We start from the raw sequence: 26,999 nt of genomic DNA, 5'->3' as shown, positions 1-26,999 counted from the left end.
TCCAAAGGCCAAGCTGACTCAGGCTGCTGTGTTTGCCACTCTCCTCCCTCCACTGGAACCACAAGCACCAGAGAGAAGTAATTCCTGCTCCATTTTGTCAGGACTGTCTTGGTATGAAACACCAAAACTGAAACACATTATCCTTATAACTTAAAGAAACAGAAATGAGGAAAGCATCCTATACCAAATGCAGGCAGCCCAACTGCCTTTGGAGCAATCTCTTCAGATTTATAGGGGAGTATGTCAGACACAAGGACTATCAGCACCACTCCCCTGGCAGCACAGGCACATGATGGTGGGAGGAAGGAGCCCTCACACCCCCGGCTGCGGGCTGGCAGGGCTCCCAAAATACCCCCCAAGCCCTGGCAGAGCACAGAAACCAGAGTGGGGGAGTTGCTCCAGCAGGAATGGTTTTTTGCCTGGCCATTTTGCTGGCTGTTGGAGTCAGGCAATGGAAGGAGGTGCACAGGAAGCGAGACCATGCAGCTGTAAATCCTGTCAAGTATAACGATGTTTTTTAAGCATATTTTCTTGATCTCCCTCCCGAGGGACCAAACCCAAAAGATGATTTGATCTTTAGGTAACCCAGAAACAAAGTGTTTCCCAAACAAATAATCACATTGCAGTCTGACAATGGTCATTATGACAAAAGAGCATTTTATTTCTGTTTTTTTCTGGGTGTACTATATTGCAATGTAACACTATGCAGGTCGATTATCATATTAAGATTCTTGCTACAGAATTAAGTTTGTCCATTTGGTCAAATTTCAAAGTTTTTTCTTGGCATTCCTGCAGGACTCGTCACCATTTAAGCACATGAATTACTGACATGCCAGAAAAGTGATATAAGACTTGGAGCAGGCGCTTTCCAATCAGAATTTGCAAAAGTTGTTGGGCTGGCTGGATGCACGAGGTCAGCACAAATATCCATTCTAATTTTGACAAAGGGGGAGATGCACATCTCCAGATTTTGATCTCAAAATAGATTTGCTTGTCAGGCTCAATGTGCTATGAAGGTTGTCTTCTTACTTTTGATGCAAGCTTTGTCATCTCTAATTCTGTTACCAAGGAAGATTATTATTTTTGAGCAATAATGAAAAAATGCCTTGCTTAAATTCTGGAACTGTCATACTTGTTAGGCACCTGATTAATATAAGTAGTTCTAGAAACTCTTTGTATATATACAAACCATGCTAAAGTATTGTCCACAAAATGTCCATCCATTCTAAGTCAAATACTATTGGTCACAGAAAAGTCTAGTATGAATCACATGTGAATATACATATGAGCAGTACATGATTCACTGAGTAAATATGGCACTTTTACATATTTTCCTGGATGTTATAGAGAATTAGGAAACAATCTTCCCTCAGCTGACTCATTCCTAAGTTACTGTAATATGGGTTTGGAAAATACACCCCAGAATAGCCAGTAAGAGGTTTAGAAAAATCAACAGTGCAGCTACCTGAGTTTGTTTCATTACGAAATTAACAGTAATGTGGAATTTTATCATCCACTGTGAGCCTGAGGGTTGTCTACTCACAAAAGCCAAGCTGCCCAACCCTGCTATACATAAAACAGCACAGTTCTCCAAGCACGTGGCTCGACAAGATGATGAACTGACCTAGCATCTCCAAAGGGACTTGCCCTCTCTTCTTCTTGTACAGACCCCAGCTGCAGAGTCCTGTCCCCTTGTTACTCCCATCCTGGTGTCCATCCAATCCTTTAGAGAGCTGATCCAGCAGAAAATTAGTCCCTTTTTTAGACAGGCATAGTTTTCTGCTGGCTTAAAAAGTTTATTTATCCTGTGGAGGGATCAGACCAGCACCAGACCAGTAAAGGTACATGAGAAGCAGCTGGAACGTGTTGGCAGGAATAGGGAGCATGGGAGGAGGAGGAAGCTGCCCCTTTTTGGTGACAATGAGCTGTCAGATTGAGGACTGTCTCAGCTCACCAAACCCTCGGAGAAGATACAGTTATTAGTGTGAAAGTGCTTAGACTGGTATAATTTATTCCTAGCAAAGTGAATAAAGATATGCCAGCACAAGGCACTTTATACTCATGTAACTGTCCACATGAGGGGTTGCACTGGTATAAATATAATCAGTTACAAACAAAACCCCACATCCCCTAAGTGATGTATTTACAAAAATGGCATAGAACATATCTCCAACCTTCAGTTATGAGGTGTACATAACTTCCATTCAGAAACAAGACCACAGACTACACATGAAACAACATTAAACACAAAATAAATTAGGGGTTAAAATGCTACATCTAAGAATATAAAGACTTTTAAAAAAACTTCAAATGTAATCCCATATTTAAAATCTAAGTAAGAGAACTATACATCTCCACCAATTACCTGGACATTTCAAACAGTTTACATTCATCAGACACAACAGCACTTTGGTTTACATAATTAGGTTAATATGAGCAATGAAATGTTTCTCTTCCTCACATAACATCAAAGTGAAATACATTTAGAATATATATACTGCCAAGCTGTTCCAATAAGTGCATTCCACACACAAGTAAGGGAAGCTCTTACAATAGCTACATCAATTATAGGTCTTAAATAGAACGAAATGAAACCCATTTAAGAAAGCTTGATTTGATTCCTTCATGCCTGACCCATTTTTGATTAATCTGGATCTTCTCCAGAACACAGCCAAGCGCAAAATGTAAGTCTGACCTGGTACTGTGGCAAGCTCACACACCAAATTGCATAGCACACTCTGGATTAATGAGAAAGTTCTCATCGTAGTTTGTCTCCCCACCTTTTGAAGTCATACTCTTAAACCAACTGTAAGCTTTTGTACCAAGCTCAAGAACTCAGATTAACTGTAGCTCAAGACACACAATGGCAGTTAGAAAACATTTAAGAGCAACCAATCTGACAGCTGTCAAATATTTTACATTTGAACAAACAGCAATTCAACCTCTGCAATTTATGAACAGCATTGCCTCCTAGAGAAATAAGGATTTATTTCTAGATATTCTTGTGAAACATTTATCGAGTGCCTGCATCTGACTCAAATATGTGTGCTGGATACAATGAAGAGATCTCCTCCCAGCAAAATACTTTTCTACTTTTGATTAGCTTAAATTAGCTTGTGAGCAGCACATCCCTTTAAAACCTGACTAAAAGAAATCAAATGGCTGGATTAAATAAACAACTGAACATGGCTTCAGAGGATAAAGTTCCCAATGTGATGTACAATCATCACAGATTACATTCTTTTAAAAAGCAAACTTCCAACAATAGGGTTTCAAATTTAATTACACTCTGGGAGATGAAAACATAGCCTTCATCACTGTCCTTGGGTATGTTGGGTAGGCTGAGACTTGTGAGAAATTAATGTATTCATTTAATCTAATTTCTGCAAATCTGCAGATGTTCCTGTGCTGAGCTTGGTTTCATGCCACCCAGGCTAAATCAAGGACATAGCAGAGGCTGCTTCCTTGTCAGAAGCTTTACAAACTAAGTATGATTGCGCTTTTTCTGGATCCCATTCCTAGAAGGTGCCAAGCAATTTGGTGGCGAAGTGGGCTGAGTGGGCACAGGGCACGTTCTCTCTTGCAGTACTGGTGTTTAAGGGAGGATGGGGTTTTTCAAGAGAGCATTTCATCTTGCTGAGTTGGCATTTCCAATGCAGTGAGTTCACTGCACCCCTTCCACTCAAGTTAGCAGGAAATGGGCAGCCACATCCCTTTGCACAGTTAGGAAAACCTTTAACATGAGTCACTTTGGTCCCGATTCCACTGTGAATTTGACCTTACTCCTCCTGCACCAGAGAGGAAATAGCAGCAAGTGCCTCCCGCTCAGTGCAGAGTGTGAATGGACAGCCAGACTGAATGGCCAACAGGCCCTGACGGAGTTCTGCATGCTCCCTCTCACCCGTTAAAATGCATAAAGAACCTTTTCTACTTGCTTTGACCATCTGAGAAAACCCTGTTGTAAGTAAAAAGGGATTGTCAGCCTAGATTTGATCTTGTTAGATGTTGAACACATTCTACTGCCACTGAAGAAAAGAGGAAACAAAGGCATTCAACACCTGCAGCACCACCTGTTGAAGACCATGTCCCAAGGGATTAACAATAACTAGGAAGACAATATAATCATCTATTACAAACTATGCAACCCAAAGCATACATCTTAAACACAGTTTCCCTAGTGGGATTAGGAAATGGAAAGAAAAACCAACAGACAAAATCATTTACTTTTACCAGTAAAAATTAATTTACAGATGCCCTTGTTCTCAGGGCAAAACAAACTAAAAATATCTTAAAACAGTGAAAAAATATGAGAAAATTTTATTTAAAAATATATGTACTCCTTACTCCAAATTTGTTTGTACAGAAAGGATTTGAAAAAGAAAAAAATAACGACAAATTAAATGCATATTCAGAGTATGCATTCTCTAGAGCGTTTTTGGTAGAAGTGTTATTTCTGTAAAACTGAGCAAGAAGAAGTTATTCAGCTTTCATTTGCTCCCTGACATCAGAAGGCAAAGTTTCAAACAAGTTGTCCTCTACAGTGAAACCAGTCCTCTTCAGAGCTCTACACTCACCGAGCTCAGGTGGGAGGATTTCAAAGTGATTGCCTTTAATATCCAGGTAGGAGAGCAATGTCAAATTACCAATTTTAGGTGAAAGGACTGACAAGTTATTTTTCCCAATTTTCAGAGTCTTAAGTTTTTTGCAAAAGTACAGTTCATCTGGCACACTCTCCACTTTGTTGCAAGTAATGGAAAAGTACTGTAAACTCTGAAGAACTCCTATTTCAGGTGGGATAAAGCGAATGTCATTGTAAGACAAATCCAAATATCTGATTTTGTTGCATAGGAATAGGTGGGATGGAAGAACCTCTATTTTGTTATGGCTGAAGGAAAGCCGCTCTAGACTCGTGAGTTTCTTTATATGCTCTGGGATGTAGGTTATACTGTTGTACCACAGCTTTAGAATTGTCAACTTTCGCAGATGTTGAAAACTTACTATTTCTTCAATGGATTTGAGGTTGTTTTCCTTTAGATCCAATTCCTGAAGGCTGAGAAGGCTGAAGACTGCATGAGGTATGCGCTCTAAATCACAATGAACCAATTCCAGCTGTGTCAAGTTGACCATTTTCTTCAGGTTGTTGAGCATCACTAACTTAGTGCCATCATTATGGATACACAATTTCTGCAGGTGACTTGAAACATCAACTGCAGATTGTGGGATTTTGGACAAATTACTTTTTATGTGAAGAACTTTCAGGCTTTTAAGCTCCCGAAAAGACTCCAGTGTAATGTTTTTAGAAATATCATGACTTAGGGAGCCAATTAAATAGAGCTCTTCCAAATTTCTGAGGCCATACATCCAATGTGGAAGTTCTCTGATGTCATCAAACTTAACGCTCAAGATCTTGAGATTCTCCTTCAGAAAAGCCAAGGCAGCACTGTGGATCTTCACAGAGCACTGGTGCAATGAGAGCTCCTGGAGATTGTCCAACTGTGCAATGGTTGCTGGTATCATTACATTATTAATTATTTCAAGTTTTAAAGACTGCAGCTCAGTAATTTCAAACACTGTGTCTGGTAGTCCAGAAAGCATGAAAAGCTGTAGCTCCAAATGGCTGTGGGAGTTTGTCTGCAGCCTCTGTCGCAGTTTATCTGCAGTCCACTCATTGTTTAGGTTCAGCTGTTTCAGCTTATTTTCACTGACTTCAGACAGGAAGACAGCAAAGCGCTTGGAGTAGAGAGGATCGTACTGATCGATCATATGGAGCATAAAAGCAAAGTCATTCTTGACATCTGGGATATCATCGATTCCCGTCTCCTGCCGAACATACTCGAAAGAATATTCTTTCAGTGAACGGTAGAACAACCAGTACAGTGTATAAAGGCATGTCAGGCCATAGATGCTTACAAAGCACAGGTAGCAATAAGAAAGTTTAGAGAACAGATGTGCCATCGTGTGATTACAGCAAAAGTTCTTGTATCCTGTCATGTCCTCAATATCAACATTACAGACTACTGTAAAATTAACTTCTGAGACAAGTGCTGTGTTGTAAGCAATAATAATAAGGAATTTAATTACCTTAAGTACAGTCTGGCGAACGTACATGACATAGAGTATATCACCCTCCTCAACATGCAGTCTAAATTTCTTCACCTTTTCAAACAGTGCTTTGGCCTGTTCACCTTCTTTTTTATCTAATGCCCCAGGTGTTCCCTTATCCACGACCAACTTCTCAGGGATTGATTTTAAAGACTGTGTCTTGACCAAAGTGCCTTCAGTGCTTGGTTGAGTAGTATTAGACTTGTTAATGTTGTTCTTCCTGTTATCCTTCTCTTCAGAGTCTTCCCCTGACACTTCGGATAAAGCTCTTGTTGTCCAGGGAGAATCAAAACATTTCCCAAGTATTGAAATGAAGTGTTCAATTTTGGAGCTTGATCCAGGGAATTTGAACCAGAAGTTACTACACAGCATGAAGACCAGTGTGTGTATAAGGACAAGGTAAGGGAAGTACTTGGCATACCAGTGCAGAGCCCGTTCATAGCACACCTGATTTATAAAGCTGTACTGCTGAAGGTCCAAGTCAGTCTTGAGTCCTTTCATTTCAACTGTAGCTGGAGGGGTGGATGGCTTTGGTGGTGGAAGGGGGGTGGTATCTGGTAATGTGTTAAACACATTTGAACTATTAGATTGGTTCTGGCAAGGCTGGACACGCTTTGGAAGGCATATTATCTTGTCTTGCATGACCTGGAACACACAAAAAGATATCTTTTGAACTGATGTACAAACAATGGTGGCAGCACCAATGGGTAGCTGTCCTTGGAGTACCTCCAGCTGCCAGGCATTCCTCCACACAGCCTGCCACTTGTCCCCACAGGCTGCACTATTATTATTCTCAACAAGACACTTGTTCTGTATGCCAAGAACTAGGCCACCCCTTTCTAGCTACGGCTAGCTTACCATAATTTGAATAAGAGGGCATTGACACAATCCAGGAAAAGGAGAAATGTGGGGAATGCTTCCAGAAAAGACCAGGGAACTCCTGCTCTGCTGTCCCCAGAGACAGACTGTTAATGCCAGGTGTATTCACCCTGGCTACATGATGTTCAGAGATTGCTTAGGCTTGACAGCAGCACAACTGCATTCATGTGGCTACACTCCCACACTGTGATGTCTTATCACACCAAAAATGGCTGACAAAAGGCTAATGTGAGCTTATCTATGTAGTCTTAATATCTTCAGTCTTAATAAAGACAGATAAGGACAGTTCTTTGATGGCACTTGTGTGTGCATGGACATAAATTTTATTTAGTTTCTCACACAAATACATGGACTCCTCACAGAATCATAAAATTATCTGGGTTGGAAGGGACCTTAAAGATCATCTACTATTCCAGGAATGGGGCATCCACAATTTCTTTGGCAGCTTCAACCTGTTTCACTGCCTCAACATCCTCACAGTGAAGAATTTCTTTCTAATAGCTAATCTAAACCTACCCTCTTTCAGCTAAAAGCCCTTACTCCTTGTCCTATGACTACATGCCCTTGTCCAAAGTCCCTCTCTATGGGGGGCTTCTGTAGGATGGACTACACACCTGGGGGAAATAATCTAGCTCTGTTCTTGAGTCTGTCTGTAAAAAAAAAACAAACAAGAAGTTTTCTTGATCCTAGATGGTCATCCATGTTGCCAAACTGAGGTCAAAGTGCCTCTAGGGACCAATAACCTTTGGTTTAATTTGGGATAACAGTTCTGAGTTCAATGCAAGGCTCCCTACAGGTCTGATTTTAAAATGCTAATCCAGGTGATAAAACAAGGAGCTACCTTACTTGCCCTGAATGACTAACTGCAATTAGCCCAAACTAAGAATGTGTGTGTAGTGTAGAGGTACTCTTTGACATCATGGTTGTTGAAAGCACTAAATATAAGGCATGCAACAAGAGCTACCAAAATCAGACGATCCTTAATGATCCACCCTGGTGTAGTGAGATGCTGAGATAAGACCACACATGTTTTGAACAGTATCAGTGCCACAACTGTTGACACATCAAAAAGTTCTGTAGTTAATCTATGTCTGTAAAGCGTCTGCTACTGTGACATACACCCTTAGTTACGTTCTGGATTTATGTATCTCACAATAAGTTGGAATAAAAACAATTTGTCTATTATTTCAGTCCTTCCATACATTTTTTCCAGTGTGCTTTCTCCAATCAAGCAGGTAAACTTAAAACAGATGACAGATATAACAGATGATTTACTTTGTGGGGTTAAGCAAACATCTACTAATGCAAAATTTAGCTCTATATAAAGAGATTTTTAAACATGAATGTTGTATCAAATGAAAATACATGAGAATGGAGAATACAGGCAAAACTACAGTTGATTTCATGTGAAGTTTGAGACATAGCATATCTAAATCCTAGGTCATGTAAGTGAGCAAATTCCTCTGAAATAAGAGCTCTGTCAATGTGTCACTTTAGCTCCATTTCAAAGTTGTGCCAAGAAATGTGAGATCCATGTTTGAATCCCTACTGTAACTTCATATTTTTGTGGAGTCATCCCAAACAGTGTTTTTCATTTCTTTTCTGCTTTTGGCTCTTCGGCAAAATGTAACTAACAGTGACTGACAGTAATGTCAATTGTTTATGTGTAAGCATCCTCAGAAACATTTTGGAATGGAAGAGACATAATATTAGTTGTGGGTGTTGTTAATAAAATCAGCACATTCATTTCAAATCTCTTAAAGCATAATGACAGAAATAATATTAACATCTGCCAAATTAAGAAAAACAGGAATTACAAAATTCAATTTTTTAAACTTTCAAACAGCAAAATGGTAACAGAAAATAACTGAAGTTGATAATCTGTTTTGTTATGCCAAACTAAGGTGAAAACAGTGATCCAGACACCAGCCAAACCAACAGCTCTTATCTTATTTGGCACAGTTCCATTGACTCTAGTGCAAGTCTGCTGATTCACAGCTGCTAAAAGTCTGGTCTGTGTTATTTGATGTTGCTACTTAAACAGCTTTAATCCTGGGACCAGCACATTTTTGCTTTGTTCGTGATGAGCCCAAGAGATAAAACAAGATGGGACGGCATCCTTCCAAGGCCCTTCCTCATTTGTGCTGTGCTTTCAGCAGCCCCAAGAGCACCCGCCACACCTCTGCCCCTTTGGTTCACCTGTAAGGTGCACCCGAACACTCCGATCATCAGCATGGCCACCGAGAGATAGTCCGTGAACACATCCCACCAGGGCTTCAGCACGCGGAACGCCGGCTGCTGCTCCGAGAACTGCCGGAACTCGGTCACAGGGATCATCGTCCTGCAAAACAGCAAGGCCAGCTCAGTCTCCTGCAGCTCGGACCCCTCACCCTGTGCGAGCAAGTGAAAAACCTCCTCTGTAAATGGAACTCCCAGTCGTGGCATACAAGTTCCCAGCTACTGACTCCCCACCTCAGAAGAGGGATGCTTGTGCTGTCACTACACAGCTCCTGGAAGGGAGGAAGGGAGAGCCTGCAATCCCATCCATGCAGGCAGGCAAATCCCTCTCCTCTGTTGACTCCAGCCATCTCTGACGGGTCAGTGAGGCCCTTTGCATCCTTGAAAATCAGCCCATTCTGTAGATAGAGATGTTCAGCATCACACACATTAGCCTTGATCTCAAAGATCTGGCTGAAATGCTTGTCCTGCATTCAAACTTCACACACCTTTTTAGTTACCATGTTTCATCCATTTCCATTTTATTCGTAGTGGTTTCAGGAATGCTTTGGAGTATTTTTGTGCACACTCACTGCAATTTTAAATCTACTATGTTTTGAATGCAAGTTCCTAAAGTGGTTTAGGTAACCAAAACTACAGCCAGATCAAGGGCTTTATCTTCACCTCAGATGTGTAGGCTTACATCATCATGTCCTCTGAGAAATCAGCTAACACATGAGCATGTACAGGCAAAGCAACTGATATTAAAGCCTACAGCATACTGTGTAACTAAATCCCTGAGATCAAACCAGGACTGAAACTCCTTAGTAAGTTACAGTGGAAAGATAAATTCAGATGGGAATGTAACAAAAATACTCCCAAGGGCAACTAACAAAATTTGTCCATTAACTAACATCACAAATGTTCATCACAATCAGTTCATATCACAGTAACACTGGAAGTCTATAATCCTGATTCAGCTGCACAGTGGGACCCATTAATGTGGGTTTGGTGACATCCATTTCTGTGCAGGCTTAGTGATAAGCACACACTTGCTGAGAGGCTGCTCAGGAACTTAGGGGATTCAGTTCATTCAGAGCCAGGGAACAGGAAGGGAATGATTCAAGCCCTAATGGCTGCAATTCACTGCAAGTATACAGCCATCCTAAGGATTAAGAACTGACCCTGACTAACTGGCCATACACGTTTGGAAGGATGCTCACTTTGGCACCTTCTCAGGGACTGTTTTGTCTCTGCCTGTCCATCTGATCCTCAGGAGGTACTGCAGTCCCCAGAGGCATAAGATGAAGTCTGTAAATGAACTTGTGGTAGTAGTTAGGCTGGGGCTTTGCAGCTGAGTACCATAAAAACTTTTATTTCTTGCTGCCCTCTCCTCTTGCAACCTTTCCATGTTGCTTTAAGCACTACTTGGCCAGACAGGAGAATCCTCTCTCAGCCTCCTGTCCTTCTGAAGTCTGTCCCCAGGAGGCAGGCTATAATGACAGATGAAACCCACACACACCTCTTGCACAACTGGCAATCCCCAATATGAAGGCAGGCTGTCCTCCATACCACTTTCAAATTAATAGACCATCAGTGAAAATGATGGCAATGCAAGCCTGACCTCACACAGCCAGGTCAGAGGCTTGGTGGCATCCTTGCCAACAGGCCTGAATTGCTGCAGTGCTGGCAGAGGAATGCAGCTTTGTTATCAAATGGCAGGCAGCCAGGAACCACAATTCTGCTTTTTGTGTGCTTGTCTTGCAAATGTTAACAGACATATCAGGGAAGATATACCTCTACAGCAGAGAAGAGATGGGTGCCTGCTGGGACGAACCTTTGTTGCCTTTTACTCTTCTTTTATAAATACTGGTGGGAAAGGTGGATCTCATCAATTAGAAGTGCCCCATGTAGTTTTAAGTACCAGCACTCCTCCAGCTAAACCTCTGCTGGCAGCTCCCAGTGGCACCTGAGCTGAAGAACATCATACACAATCTCACTTCCATTCCCATACACATTTCACTGCCACTGGTAAGGAATTACCCCTCTCTATTTCATTTCCACATAAAATGTAGGTGACTGAGTAGCTGCTGTTAAGCTTCCTTTTTTTTTTTTTTTTTTTTTTAATCAAGCACTGAAAAACTTAGAAAATTCTCAAAGGAATCCATTAATACAAATGTTAGCTAAGCAGTTGCCATGCAACAGTCCTGCTCAAAGTTTTGTAACACATATACTACTGTTGGCTCAGGTTTTGAGGCCAGCTGGCTGACTGAGTGGAATGCCATCAATACACCCAAGAATACCTATCAACAGATTGCTTTAAAATCACCACATTTTCTTCCCACCCCTGCAATAATGGCTTAGGAGTGCTTTTTCATATTCTGATGGCACAGCCTCTAGAAATCCTATTTGTAAAGTTTTTTTTTTCAAAAGGATAAACAATTTCATTGTCAGGTGAAGACAGAATTATGTTTCCTGCAGTGGAAATTCTTGACAAAACACAAGTGCTCACATGCACGGAAATGTGGGGAAACCCAGGAATCGCTGGTTAGACACCCAAGCAACTGTGGATCAGAGCCACGGTGTTATGAAAGGCAGCAGCACTGAATCAGGGGCAGTGCCTGACAGCAGATGGGACTAGAAACTATCTTGCAAACTACTGTGCAGTGACAGCTTTCAGACCAAAAAATCCTTTGGCTGTTGTTTTTTATAGGTTTCACTATGTATTTTTAGGGGTCTTTTTTGTATCATATATTTACTTTATTTCTCCTAAGTGATATGTGTGGAATTTAGATGAAGGCAGATAGGTTCTGGTACCACAAACACATGCTGCCCTGATCCCTTGTTCCTTTCAGAGGCTGTTCTTTGCATAGTGTGACTCCTCATTAGTAGAGTGCACATACTGTTACCCCGATTAATGGGCCACGCAGAGGCAGAGCTGCACACAGAAAGCCCCTCTGAGCCATCTTAGAAAACCCATCTCTGGGGGTGGAAGGTTTACTGTCCAGCAGCAGACATCAAAACCTGTCTGCCACTAACGTTTTCCTATATTGCTAAAGAAAGAAAACAAACATTACTGAATGATGATAATAGTGCTGCACATAAAGAAACAGTAAAAAAACCCAACAACGTCTACTGAGAGATGATATTTTTTAGCTTTGGGGAAAAAAGATAATTGCAGAAACTTTAAATGGCAATTGAATGTGACGAAGTAGGAAAACCATTTTCCAACACTCACTGGAGGAACCCTATTGCCTCTCCCCTTGCTGTGTTAAGAATCAAGGAAAATGCTGGAAAGAACTGCAGAGCAGCCTAGGCTAACCAGCACTGCTGACATCTGCACGCAGAACAAAATGACACCAAGTCACTTTTCATTTGTCTCCCACTTCCCTCTAGCCTTTTTTTTTCATTCTGGCTTCTTCAGGGATGGAAAGGACATCTATCAGCAGCAACTCAGACCTCAGAAAAGAGACAGCAGGTCCACCTGGCTGAGAGCAATCCTGAAAAATCCCTCCTTGGCCATGTCCAAAGCCCAGCTCTTTCCCACTGCTACACCCAAAGGTAGACCACTGCCAGACTCCTTTATAATCACATACAAACGAGGTCTGCACAAAATAAAAGGATTTAATCAATCATCAATTTGAACAAATCGAGGGATGCGAAAAAGTCACACTGCAGCCCAAGTCACAGCACACCATTTACTGTAGGACACCATCTCTGGGACAGCACACCATGCACTGTAGTTTCTTATCTCTCCTTGCAACAAGGAGATAAAAGACAAGGAGTTCAACATTTCAGCTGGTGAAGACTAAGACTGCATTACTAATTTGTGTTCACTCACACTCAAAATGTTATTTCATTGCACAGTACATTGTAGCCGAAATATGGCATCTGACTTATCATAAAGCATTATTCTAACCTACTTTAGCAAATACTAGAGTTCTAAATATTGGATATTCTTTTCAATTAAAACCAGAACTTGTTCTTTTTTTTTCTCTTGTGTTTTTAATAATCCTCAGACCCTACAGAAAATAAAATGGTACATGAGATAAATCATCTGCTATTCAGCTACCAGAAGGAAATAAAAAAGGAACTTGGATTAAAAAACAGTCGTACTGGCTGTTAAGCAGTGTCATAGAACAGAGCTGTGGGTTTGCCAGATTAAATAAAAATAATAATAATAAAACACCAAACAAGAAAAAAAAAAAGTAACAAAAATTCCCAAAACAAAAGGAAAAAAAAACCCACAAGAACACTGGAGGGGAGAGAAATCAGTAGTGATTCTTATTTTAAAATTTCTAAGAAATGTAGAACACTTGGCAAGTGACAATGAATATGTCATATTAAGATTAAATACTTGAGTCCAGGTGTGATACCTACTCCATCAGAAAACCCAACTACAGGAATCAGCTAATGCATAGGAGATTAGGGGTGAGACATGACAAATTAATGTGACTTAAAAGAGCTAAGGAGAATAAATAGATCCAAGTCAGAGACAAAAGTATCGGAACCAAATCAGACTTAATAAATCAACAGATGTAATCAAAGGCTGATTGTGAAAAGCTGCAGCGTGGAGCAAAGCAGCGTCTCAGCAATTGGTTTGTATCAGAGTGAATCAAGGAAAGCAGTGAGGACAGTTTGGAAGTAAGGATGGCTCTTGCCAGTGCAGCTAAAGAGAAAAGCGAGGCAGCGGGCAATCCACGTGATGTCCGCTGCAGAATGAAAGGAAATCAATGCCCGAACCTCCTGCCCACGGGGAGCTCAAGGGGCGGCTCGGGCGGGCAGCCCGGGGGGTCTGTGGGCCTGGCTGCCACCAGCCCCAGCAGCCCAAGGGACCGCGGTGCCCCGGCTGGCACTGCTCGCTGTCACAGCACGGCCACAAAGCCCTGCGACAAGCCCTGGCCTAGGCTTAGCGCTCCACGGGTCGGCACTGTGGCTTGCTCGGCACGGCTTCGTGTCCACCGAGGTGCTGTGCTCTGCCTTGCAGCAGCAACAAGGGACCCAGTCAGAGCCAGGACGCACCGTGCCAGACGGGCAAACACATGAGGACATGGAAGCTGACACTCCCCCTCATTAAGCTGCATTCATCTTGTGTCTTGAGAGACTCTTCAAAAGCAAAAACATTAATGCTCAGAAAACAGCCCCTCTGGTAACCCTGAACAAAGCTGCCTTTGGCTTACAGCACCTTCCAGGCCCCAGGCCCAAGCTCTTGCTAGGTGACAGTTGCTATTTTTAAGTGGATTCTCATAGAGTCATTTCATTCATTTCACGGAGCGGATTGGCAGCACCCTCAGGAGAATTCAAGGGTCACGCTGCTGGGAAAGCTCTGCCACCAGTGACACCCGTACGTGCCACTCCCACTGCCCCACCTCAGCTCTCAAGGCACAGCCTGTAGAGACACGACAATTAAAAGCAGCACAGTGAGCAAAACAAAGGGAATAACTGGGAGGCTCTGTGCTTATCTCAGCCAGGCAGGTCTGACAGCATGTGTTCCTCACTGAGGCAGAGCCCCAGCAGCTCCCGCCACCGCTCCCCACCATGACAAGCTGGCCTCCGGCCTGCCTGCGCCACGCTGGCAGAGCTGCCAGCTGCTCCGCACCCTTCCCTAGGCACTGCTCCGTGTCACCCTATGGGTGACAGACAGCAGCCACCCTTTGCCCTGGCTATGGCCTCCCTGCCCAGCAAAGCCCAAGAGCCTCTCTCCATGCCTTGCTGACCCTCATGTGATGGAGAAGTGGAGTCAATGCTGCTTCACGTGCTCAGGCAGGAGACCAGGACTTGCCAGAGCTGTTTGCCATGCTACAGCTGTTACTCACCAGAAGTCAAGCCCTTGGCTATTTTGTCCTTCCACTACTGGTTACTCAGTCACGTCACATGTGTTGAAGCAATCAGTGTCATCCATTGCTTGTTTTGGGGGAACAACCAAAGCTATGCACCAGAATCAGGGTCCCTGGACGTCAGACAGGCAACTATCATCCAGAAAGTTCTGGTTTGGCAAGGCCAGGGTATGAATTATACACCAGAGGGAAAAAGGAAAAGGAACATAGCTGGAGAATAAAGAAATAGTGATACTGGCAGCTGGGAAGCACAAAAAGTTGGTGGGATTTCTTAAGCTGACTAGAAAAGATGTTTAAATGATTAGCCAGCTGACATTTAACCTCATTTCCCTGACATCCCATCAATCCTCCTCAGATGTAGGATCAGCATCACCATGTCCCAGGAGTGGCAGAGAGTTCAACCAAGCCCCAGTGGTAGGGGAACAGCCCCGATCCCCACTAGGGAAGGAGCTTTCTTCATGAGGAGCCCTGGGCTAGAGGCTGCAGGACCACAGCTGCAGCCCAGCTGAGTATAACAGAAGGGTCAAAGCTCAGATGTCCTCAAGAGCCAATTCAGACTGGCGCTGCTTGGTCTTTCACATCAGAGATCTACTGAAAGGAGAAAATGCTAGGCCAATGCTGCTCTCCTGGCTCTTTTAAACATACTTCATGTTAGGGTAAATGATGAAATGCCTTTCAGGAATAGTGCTCCAAGAAGGTCTCTGCGTTGGTTCCCAAACATGATTTACTGCATATTCATCTTCATTAAAGGAACAGAGCACAGCTCCTATTTAACACAAAACAAACTTGTGACCTGGCAGCAGGGACTCAGCAGAGCCCAAGGGCTGTGAGCCATGTGTGCCAGGGCTGCACACCAGTGGGTTTTTACACAGGACAAGGCATTGCACACTCCAAATCCCTCCGTCCATCATTGTAAACATTTGTTACTCTGCACAAATACCATAAAGCCACTTTTCAAGTGTTTTGTGCTGTTTGGCCTTGGCTGTCGTGGGCCAGAAGGTGAAGTTAAGCTGGACTGCTTCTCAGCACAGGGCCTGAGGCTGCACTGAAAAGCAGAATTTTGCATTCCTATTGTACCTGCTTTGGAAGTGCACACTGAGACAGTTAAATAAGCATGAGTAAGGGAGTTTTGCAGTCAGGTTGATGGTGATATATTCTCAAAGAGGATATTTAAACAAAATCACCGGTCTCTGCAGAGCCCCAGGGTTCAGGCCAACAGTCTCCTCTAGACAGCTGATAGACACAGCCTGGCATGAAAATGGCTTGGTGCTATCATCCATCACATATTCTGTCAAATATAACTTTGCTAAATTTGTATTTTTAGGTGGGACTGGGTCCCCAAAACAACCATAAGGAAAAACCTGTGTAATTTAAACCAAAATTTGAATGAAGACCTAGCCAGCAATTGTTCAAATCATTCTAGGAACAAGCTTAGGAAAACAAATTGGATGTGAGCCCTACAAAAATTGTGGTCTTTTTATTTAAAACTTTTCAGATCACTCATGCCCCAAAATTCGACCTGTCTATTGAGAACGCAGTTCTTACTGCAGTGTGAACGGCTGCCTACAGCTGGCTGATTTATAAACCTTTGGAAACTGTGGGCTTGTGTCCTTTGATGTTAGCAGATGAACACTTCATTTTCAGCATGTGCCCAGAAACCCCTCACAGCTCCTGGCACTGCCCATGCTGGCACCACAGATGACAGATTATGGACCTGCTTCATTTCATCACTTAACCAGGAAAGGACTAAAAGTAGATACAGGGACAAGACACCAAGCCAGGGAAACTAAGATTAGACTAAGGGGGAAATATGTTGATAAGAACTGGAATTAGTTAACTCCTAATTCCCAAGAGGTTTATGTTCCATTCTTATCTATGTATTCTCACACACATTGTACACACAGTGAAATAATGTCTGAACTACCCAGACATTCAGTTTTGGTAATTATTTTGCTACATGTTTGCACTGACCAAAATGTCCAGCATTTTGATAAGTGTAGGTGCTTGATCAGTTCCCATGTAACATATGATAAAACCTCTGCTACTGACTTCTGGTATTTGCAGCATTTCAGGAGACCAGTTTCCCTGCTAGGTTTTATTGCCATTGGTGTTTCCTGTAATATAAAATTCAATTTAAAAAGTAATTTTTAAAAAGGCATAAACTTTTTGGTTGGAAAAACTACTTTGAACACTGGCTTGTATTGCCACTGTTTGAAACATGATGGCTCCCTTTTTGTTCTGTTGACTGCAACAGAGATTTTCATAGGAAGAAATACCATCACTCTGAAGTAAGAAGTACAAACAAATGATGCAGTTTCTTAAACATAAATCCCATGTAAAGGAACTGGAAAGACATTAAAAACAAACCACTTGCATCCAAACAGTTATTTTTAACAGTCCATGAGTTTACTGTATTTTCAAACAAATCCATGCCCTTGTGGCTGAAGCTGGTGAGGAAATGTGACCTGGAGGAACAACAGAGAATGAGTCAGGAGTCCCCACTGGGACACAGACTGTGCACGCCACATCAACCCGCCATGCCACCTCTTCTCTAGCTGCACAACAGAAAGGTATCCACTTTCTTTAGTACTTTGGTGGGAAATATGAATGAATAGTACTACAAAATCATAACATAGCTTTTTTCCAGTTTTCTGCAATGCCTGAAACCAAACTGATAGCATGTCAAAACTCCCCTAAAATGCCACTGAAGTGATTTCATACTACACATTACCAAAATTAAACATCACAGTTGGTATTAGTTTACCAATCTGGGGAACAGACAAAACACAATTAGCTCACAGGAGACATTATTCCAGTACCCAAAGTTTCGCAGTTCTACAAAACGTGTATTCCCTGTGTGACAGCTGTTCAGAGTAAGGAAGGGGTTTCATTTTCAGGTGCACTGACTGGGGACAGCTAGGCTGTGCCACCTGAACTCCAGCAAGGTCCCAACCAAGAGCTGGAAAGCTGTGTTCCATTATGTCAGCTGCCAGAACCGAGCTTCCCCAGAGCCGCAGCTCCGCAGGACCACAACCATGGGCAAGATGCCAGCGGGGGATTTAGTGCTGGAGAGAACTGGAAAGGGTGTAACTTCCAGAAACATGCTGAATACCTAGTCCACTCCTTTCCCTTCAGGTTCCTGAGGCCCACACTGCAAGCATCCAGTGTACACTGGGTTTCAGCTGCCCACCTGCCTAACAGCCAGGAGGGAGCCTAACAGTGTGGGGACACTGAGAAGCAGCAGCAAATCCCCCTGCTCTGCTCCTGGTACCATCTGCTGTGGCAGTGGAGGCTCAAAGACCTGAACCCAGAACTCAGAGGAGACATAAGGGTCGTAAAGAGAAGACATAAAGGACATAAAGAGGAAGCAACTTTAATAAACTGCATTTCAAAATATATGTTGCAATTTCCACCTACATATACAGCAAGTGCTGCTTTGGTAACGAATCCTAGACAATAACCTTGTTGTTAGTTCCAACTGAGTCATAGCACTTTTTCATGTATTACACACCAAAAAGACTTCTTATTGTCAGCAGCTCTTTGACTTCAGCTTGGTTGGACTAAAGACAAAAAAATGTTCAGTGCAAGATTCTGCCAGATAAAGTCTCAGTGAAATCAATAGGAGTTCTTTCCATACCAAGCACATGGGCCTGTGTGGAGACTTGGCTTTGCTGAGCTATTTCTCCCAATCTAAAGAGAAGTACACTCCACACATTTCCATGTCAAAGCCTACTTCAAAGGCAATACTTACCATTTTTCAGCTCTGGGAGTAACATTCTTTGTTTATCAGGGCTATCACTCAAGATGCCTGCCCTCTTTCCAGAGCTGCAAGATGGTTTTAATGTGAGTGAAAGCCTTTAACAGCAAACCAAAGAACCAAGCAACTAACTATCCAGTAAGTGATATTTTAGTACTCCTGGAGGAATAAATCTAAACAATTGAGAAAATAAAATCACATCAAGTTTTAATCAAAGTTATACCAGGTTTTCCACAAACACTATTTAAGATACTCAGATAATGAAGACAGAAACAATGCTGTTAAAGTGTCTCAGAACAGACAAGGTTACACAAATCAATGCCATTCATCATCAAAGAAATAGGCGCCTGAGGCTAATACAAGTGCTCATATTTAAAAATGTTCAGCTGATATAATTAAAAATTAATTCCTAATTGGGACAGGAAGCACAAAAGGTCCATTCTGAGTCTTAAGCAGCTCAGTCATCTGACAAGTTAGTTAAAAACATTTTATGCAGTGACTGAGCCAAAAACATTAAAGAATTCCTGTTTTCATGATTTGGGAGACTTTTTCATATAAAGAATCTTTTTAGCTCCTACTTGCATGCAACACAAAAGAACTTTCTAAAACTTCATGATAGTCTCATAAAACATGGATCCCAAAACACCTTGATAAGCATACAGGTATTCTCAGCCTGAAGCAGCTGGTGGATTTTCTTCCCCCAAACCATCCTTTGTTACAAAAATCCCTGACAATAAAGTCATGGTCTCATCCATACCCCTGAAAGAATAAGAAAGACTAAAATAGATAAATTAAAGCATGCAAATTGCACATGATCTATACACACTCAAAACAATACACTAGTAACTACAGAATCAGAATTGGTGTTCACATAGAATGACCTTCAAAGATCATGAACTGGAAAACCAGGACTGCCTTCTCTACTGGACCTTCTCAGGACAGTGTCTGTCCATAGACCACCAAAGAGGGATTAGCTCTAACATCATTCCACCAAAAAGTCTGTTGCTGCATAAAACAGAAAAAAAAGGCTGTTTCCATCAAGCCTAAACTGTGAGATAAAAGCAGTTGCTGGAGGGGATTCTGACAACACTACAGCAGGTGTGCAAGTCTTTGAAATTACATCATCATGGTTAAATGACTGCAAAGAGCAAATACTCTTTTTTGTCACATTACAGTTAAAGGGGCTTTCCCGATACTACTGTCTGTGAACACTGGTGAAAACTACCTACCTCGAGATAGCTCATCAAACATTCACATCAACTGGAAAATGTGATCTATAATGGTTCTTGCTCAGAGCACCAAACCCTCTGACAGCAACCTGCACTTCTGAGCTGCTGCACTGTGCTCTAAATGGCACATGTATCAGGATCTTACACTGCTGCACGCTCAGGGCAGGGCTTGACCTGTGCTCTGCTTCACCTTATGCTCCAGACCAAGCAATTAGTCCAAACTCCCACCTTCCTTTCAGTGATAAGTAAATTAAATTGGAAATGTTCTCAGCAGGTTGGCAGTCTTATTGCTGGGTTGTTGAATTTAAGTTTCCCATCAATAAAAAGTCACTATGTACTATTGCCACCGAAGGGAGGTGTGAGCTAGCATCTCCACTTTCAGCAGATGGTAGGTCAACCCAGGATTAGAAGTTGGTATAAAAGGCTGTATTCTGCTCACCTGGGAGTCAATGGAAAAGTTACAGTTTACTTTGACAGACAGAAATGGATTTTTAATACTATGGTACAGAACCAAATATTTTTACATGTTCTGGTTCAAATTCAGTGGAACTTCATACACCCATCATAACAGTGACATTAGCAACTTGCCCTGGAGAATGGTGCCATCCTGTGCTTCAGGAGAGGCCTTTGCTTTACTTTAAAACCAAGGAAAAACATGCACTGTATCTTAAGGTAGGATTCTCCCAAACAAGTGGGAAATGTGCAAAGCACATGGTGTTATCCTACCTTTTAAAAATCTGACCAGATCAAACACCAGATTGTAAATCAGTCCTTCAAGGGAGAAGGAGACTGTACAGAAACTCTGTACTGGAAAAATTCCGAATAAACCCTCATGCTGGTCCAAACCTATGACTCTCTGCATGATACAGTTGTAAAGTTTATGCTGTGTCTGATTAGCTGCATGTGCCAGGCACTAAAATGTAAAATGAATACAGTGACAGAAAGCTCATGTAGGGTCTGACAGGTCGAAAGACAGCTCTAACACTTTACCTACCTAGGGATGGGAAGGCAGACAGAAGGGCCTGCCCTTGGAATGGAACAAATGTCACAATCACACCTGGCCAAGAGGCTGAGTCAAACCTAGTATCTTCCTAGCCAGAAAGAGGTCCTAGAAACACAAACCCAACAAAAGTCACTGCACTATAGCTTGATTTTGCAACAGAGTTTTGTTGCACAAAATCCCTGGGTGAACAAAGTCGAAGAAGAAGGTAAAGTTTCCATTATGTTGAGCATGTGAAATCCAACACTTGTTAACAGCCCTTTGACAAATCATTTTGGAAGGAGAATGGCTTGACTTATTAAGAAAGGCTTTAAAATATTTAGAAGGTTTCTTTTTCCTGAGGTCAATTGTTTCATTTTCAGTGTTTTATTTACTATATACCCAGCCCTCCCCTGCCCTTCACATCTCTGACAATGAGGACAGCATCTTTCTACCAGGTTTCCTTAAAGAGGAAAAAACTATAAAATTAAACTCTAGCTCCTGTTATTGTGAATTGTTTGGATGGTAATAGAGTTTTTTTTTTTTACTTCCCACAGCTCTCCAAAAGCCTTGGGTTGGGAAGTGCCTTTCTGGCGGTGAATATGGCCCACTCGCAGCTGAGGTCAATGGACAATCAGGGGAACTGCTCCTCCCAGCACTCTGACCCAGTTCATTATTCTGGGTCTCACTGCGCTGTCCCTCCGGCGCTGAGGCCACCTGAGCATTGTTCAATGCTCGGGCCTGCCCAGCCCGGATGCTGCCCCCCTCCTGGTCAGAGCTGCTTCTTGTGGGCCTCAAAAGCCAGACACCGAGGTGGGATGAGGCTGCCTCAGGAAATCAACTTCAACTGGTACAGGAACTGACTGCAAGATAGCACGAAGCACTGAGTGAGCACTTGGAAGGAGAATTTAGCAGTCTCTGATTTCATTTTTCACCGAAATCCACTACTAGCATTTTCCAATATTGGGCATACAAAGCAAATAGATTTTTAGCCTTTCCATCAGAAAGCTATTTCTAAAACTGCTTACAAGACTAAATAATAACAAATAAAACACACAGAATGTTATACTGTGGCAAAACCTCTAGCAGGGTCTGTCAGTATTCAGACTGGAAGAAAACAGCAGCACAGATGCCACAAATTTAGCAAACTCAGAAAGTAACTGGAAAAGGAAATGATTCAGAAACCACAGGTGCTCAGCACCAGGCTGCTGTGCCTTGCTGGCAGCCCTGGGACACAGTCACTTGTGAGACAGCAGGAATACAAGGCCAGGTTAAAATTAGGGATCATCTCAGAAGTGTGCTCAGCCCAGCTCTCCATGCTGATCTGCACCACAGGAACAGGAGCAAACAGGTTTTTCCAGAAGAAGAGTAAGCCCAGGGGAGTGCTACCCTCTTGAGTGCTTTCATCACACCAAAAACAAAAGTAAAAGCAGGTCTAATACACCCGGGGGCAGTGGAGGGGGGGAATTGGTGGGGAGAAGATAAGATGCATAACTGGTTGAATTGGGAAGGAAGATTTTAAAATTATTATTTATTTCCAATGTTGTCATGTTTTTCTCCACTATCTTGCAAAGTACTTTTCTGCCTGTACAATCTTTTACAGCATCATTCAAACCTACAGTGCTTTGTGGGAGCAAACATTAAGTGGTTGTCTTCAAACAGTTGTGCTAATAATACTGAATCTCTTGTCACAGGAAGTACTAACTGCAAAGGTTAAAAAAAAAAAAAGGAAATAATTAAAAAGCCAAACTATAGCTAACATACTTATCTGAGCAATAAAGTTCCTTACTTTTAAACACTAACCCTCATGAAATTCTGGTAAGATACATTCAGTGGTCTTTCGTAAGCATCTCATTTTGCTTGGTCAACTCTTTCTAATGAACTGGACAAACTGCACTTGGTGAATAATGGGCAAAACTGCCCATCACTCTGCGACAAGGCAGAGCTGGTTTTAAACTGATACAAAATCGGGCTTATTTATTTATTTATTTAATTAATCTCTTAAAAAACGGAGCTGTGGACGCCAGAGCAGCCCCCGGGGAAGGGACCGGCGGGCGCGGTGGCAGCGCGGCTGGACCGCCGCCTCCCAGTCCTGCTCGCATCCTCCCCGTAATGCGGGCTGGTCTGCGGCTTGTTTTCGGGGAAAATAAGGCCATGGGTTTCCCCAAGCCCTTTTCCCCAAAGGCTTTCCCAAGCCGCCCGTCTCCACGGCGACTGTTTCCCACCAGTGCCCCCTCGGCGGCCCCGCTCCCGGGAAGCCCCGCTTGGCTCCGGGCCGCCGCCGTGCCGGGAACCCCGGGGGCTGCCCCGCCCGGCAGAGGATGCGGTGGGATGGATGGGGCGTGGGGGGCTGCCGGGGCCGCTTCCCGGCGCCCCTCCGCAGGAGAGGAGCCGGCGGCGATCCCAGATAAAGTTTGGCTGCTCCGGCACTGCCCAGGTTCGGAAGCGGCACCGCCGGTGCCGCCGGCGGGCAAAGGCGGGCCCCGGCGGCCGCGGGCCGGGCCGGGCCCCTTCTCTTCTTCCCGCGGGGGCGCAGCACCGGGCCCTGCAGGACGGCGCCGTTCCCGCGCGGTCCCCGGGGTCCCCTCCCCGTGGCGATGCCCCGTCCCCGGCGCGGGCAGCGGAGCGCCCCGGGAGAGGCAGCCGGGCGCGGCAGCGCTTACCTGGCGTGCGGCCGGGCGTGCGGCTCGGGGTCACGGGCGGCGGCGGCCGGGCGGCACCGCGAACATCCCGCGGCGCGGTGCGGGGCTCAGTGCGGCGGGCAGGGCCGGGCCGGGAGGCCGCCCGCAGCCGCGCTCCGCCCGCCGCCGCTCCGCCCCCGCCGCCGCGGGGCCACGTCTCCGGTCTGACGCACGCGGCGGGTGCCGGGGGGCGCCGGTTGGGCCGTGCCCGGCGGCCCCCGCGGGCCCGGCGGCGGCGATGGGCGGCACGGCCGCGCTCCGCCCGCTGCCCGGAGCCGCCGGTAACGGTACCCGGGAGCAGCGACCTCCGGGCGCGCCCGCGGCATCCCCGGCCGGAGGAGCGGCGAGGCGGGGGCCGGCGGAGCAGCCGCGGCACGGACGGGCCGGGCCGGTGCCGTGGGAAGCAGCGGCGGGCGGGGGGAGCCGCGAGTCGCCGTCCTCTCGCGGGCGGCTTCGCGCCGCGTCGGGAGAATGACAGCACAAATTGTGATGGAATGATCTGGACCTCAACACGCAGGGCCGTGGAACGACTATAAAGAGACCGGGCTGTAAAGTGCCTGGGACTGTATTAACAATGGAAAAGTGTCTCAGAGAGTGACAATTGGAAACACAAACTTCTGGCCCAGCAATTCAAAAAGTGCAGTCTGAAAACTGCTGCTGAAAGAAACCACATGTTTAAAGGGACTGTGGTCTAACATTTCCAGAAAGATTTACATCTCTGGCAGAACAAAGAGACAGGACAAGTTCTGCATCAGAGGGAGGTACTTGCCCTCCAATAACTTGTCCCTAAACTTAGGGGTAGTGTGTATATCCCCCTAGGGACACTGCAAATATGTAAACAAGGAAATACAAATATATAAGCCCACTGGGGAGGAGTTAATGAAAACAAACACAACATGATGCCTTACAGCTGTTTTGCTGCAAAAATATTAACTACATTAGGATGTGAACCAAAGGTCTGCCAGGGATAGCTGTGGGGAATTCTGACTTCGTGTACTTTGTGACCGTCTGCTACAGGGACTAGTGAGGGCAGACTCAGGTTCCTCATTTGGGAATCATGGATGTGATTTATAGCTGTGGGAGTTCAGTTCATCATTTGCCTGAAGTGTTTGCTTAAGTGCTTTGTTGTGCAGAGTTGCTTTTCTCAACTGAAACCTCAAGGCTTTCTGGGGCACCTCAAGAAATGAGGGTCTGAGTCTGACAGGAACTGGAAGAGGATGTCAGCACAGCTCCCTCACAGTCCTTCAGAGCTGCCAGCCTAAAATACTTCAGCAATACCGCACCATTACATAATTTTAAGTGTTCCCCCCATGCTTTGTGGGATATGGCTAAGAAATAAAACAGGACAAATGAGCTAGGTTTCCACACTGACAAAAGCACTGGGTTTCTTTTTCTGAGCTGAAGAAATAGTTATGGTGACTGCTGTGTTCATTTTATTGGTTTCTTTCCATTACTCTTAACTCCTGGCAGCAGCTTAGAGAATCCCTCCCTGGCCTGGATGGTTTCTTCTTTCAAACATTTGGAGGCGGTTGTTCACCCTTTCATCATCGCTTAGCTCATTTAATCTTTCCTCATAAGTCAGTCCCTCCTGTTACTTAATTGTGGTGCTGCTTTTCCCTGAACTCCCTCTCAGTTGCTCATTTATTTTATGGTGACATGGTGGCCAGTAATCCTGCCATTGTTAACGTTTCCTGTTGTGGACTTTTGGGTTATTTTTGTTCAGAGTTACTGCAGTACTTGGAGGACTGAGCTAAGCTTCCCCTGTGAAGAATAATTACAGGCAAGGTCACTGATACTGCAGTAGAAAACATGGTCCATGGATAAATATAGCTGCTGAGTTTGGGGATGTAGGTTTAGTGCAGTTCTGGTGGAAGAAGGCCCAAAAATACACGTTTGATACTAAACACACAACTGGAGCTCCAAATACCTTTGCTCTAGTGGAAAAATTCAGCTGCTTGTAATTTATTTGCAAATTCCAGCATTATTTTAAGACCATCTAGGCCAGTGAAATCTGAAGTAACTTTGGAGTATTTCTTTTACTAAAATGGTAGGCAACAGTAACTGGATTCAACCATCTGTATGACTGCAAGTTTTTGACATGCTTTGATTTCACTGTTGCCTCTTTTTCCTTGACTCCAGAGGAATGCAGGACAAATCACATAAGAAATGTCATTACTCCAAACTTATTACATTTGCCTTTTACTGTCAATTGGCTTATTCTGTCATTCATAACTTACAGATTCTCCAAGTGTCAATGCTGCTACTGAGTGCTACCTTGCAGTACTTACACTGTGGCAGAACCAGGGGCAGGGTTTGATTTGCATCCAAGTTAAAACTATCACAGACCAGCCTCCAAACTCAGTTGAACACAGGGACATATTGCACAGCCAGTGCTTACATTGCAGTTATCCTCTGTTCATGGAGCCATGGGCTGATTCTCACATGTGATCCAGGTTCAGGATGCCTAATCCTGAAGTCCTTTCTCAGGACCAACTGCCAGGATACAGCCCTCAACTTCTACTGATTCCTGCTCAGAGTTCTGGAGGGTTTTTTTCCCCTCTCCAATCCCTTCATGATTTGAGGATGCACCCTGAAAAAACACAAAGCCATCCCATACACTGAAGTCTGGGGTCCCAAGACCCACATTGAAGCTAGGTCTGAGGGAATAGTGCTGCACAGAGCTTGACAGACCATTTGCCTTCAGCTTCAGGAGAGATCTGGGTAAGAAAACCAGGGTTTGAGTGCCACAGCTCTGTCTCTACTTGGAAGCACACCCACAATGAAAATACTTTTCATCAGTCATCTTTCCAACAACTGTTGAAAACAGCATAATCTGCTAACACAGAAAAGCTAAATTGCTTTCAGACGAAGCACTGAAAAAGCGCTTCTGCGATTTGATTCAGCTCAAACCCAAAATGCATGATTTGACAGCTCTAGTATTTCTTAGCTGCTTGAAGTTTCTGTCAGAATTTCTTTTCCCTAGTTTGTTTTTCTCTAGTTTCACATTTTAACCTTTCTCCCCCCAGATTAGTGTTTTTGAAATATGATTTTTAAGTACACCAGATGTTTAAAGAATAGCAGTGCATTGGGAATACAGACTTCTAAAATAAATTGCATGGATGCTATGGGCTCAGTCTGGGAAGCTGAAGCAAAGCTTCAAAGCAGGATGAGGAACAGCCATTTCTTAAGCCCACAGCATTTTCTAAGTTCTAAAACTTGCTTTAATGAGAAGGAAAGCACTGAAAGAATGTTTAATCTTATGAGCTCTTTTGTTGTTCCTAAGTAAAGAAGAGCCACATTCATCACTGGTATGATTAC

The 26,999-nt window shown here is 43.8% G+C and overlaps 1 protein-coding gene and 1 long non-coding RNA gene across 2 annotated transcripts; one reads left to right on the top strand and one right to left on the bottom strand.

Moving 5' to 3' along the window:
• Positions 1 to 637: 637 nt before the first annotated feature.
• Positions 638 to 23,758, bottom strand: LRRC8C (leucine rich repeat containing 8 VRAC subunit C). Its single transcript, XM_053950542.1, has 3 exons — positions 23,664 to 23,758; positions 9,181 to 9,322; positions 638 to 6,747 (listed from the first exon to the last, which is right to left on the bottom strand). Exons 2-3 carry the CDS (start codon positions 9,316 to 9,318, stop codon positions 4,477 to 4,479), a joined length of 2,409 nt encoding a protein of 802 aa, XP_053806517.1. The 5' UTR covers positions 9,319 to 9,322; positions 23,664 to 23,758; the 3' UTR covers positions 638 to 4,476.
• Positions 21,122 to 21,998, top strand: LOC128792274 (uncharacterized). Its single transcript, XR_008432353.1, has 2 exons — positions 21,122 to 21,229; positions 21,558 to 21,998. It is a non-coding gene; the product is annotated as an uncharacterized LOC128792274 (long non-coding RNA).
• Positions 23,759 to 26,999: the final 3,241 nt, after the last annotated feature.

The sequence above is a fragment of the Vidua chalybeata genome, chromosome 9 (genome assembly GCF_026979565.1).
Source record: "Vidua chalybeata isolate OUT-0048 chromosome 9, bVidCha1 merged haplotype, whole genome shotgun sequence".
NCBI lineage: Eukaryota > Metazoa > Chordata > Aves > Passeriformes > Viduidae > Vidua > Vidua chalybeata.
This window is presented reverse-complemented; position numbering and strand designations above follow the sequence as displayed.

What these genes read in the sequence shown, in the direction of transcription:
- LRRC8C (XM_053950542.1), bottom strand. Translation starts at nt 9,318, where the DNA reads ATGATCCCTGTGACCGAGTTCCGGCAGTTCTCGGAGCAGCAGCCGGCG. An exon ending in TGTTCGGGTGCACCTTACAG is followed by an intron (nt 6,748 to 9,180) that starts GTGAACCAAAGG and finishes TGTGTGTTCCAG; the next exon opens with GTCATGCAAGACAAGATAAT.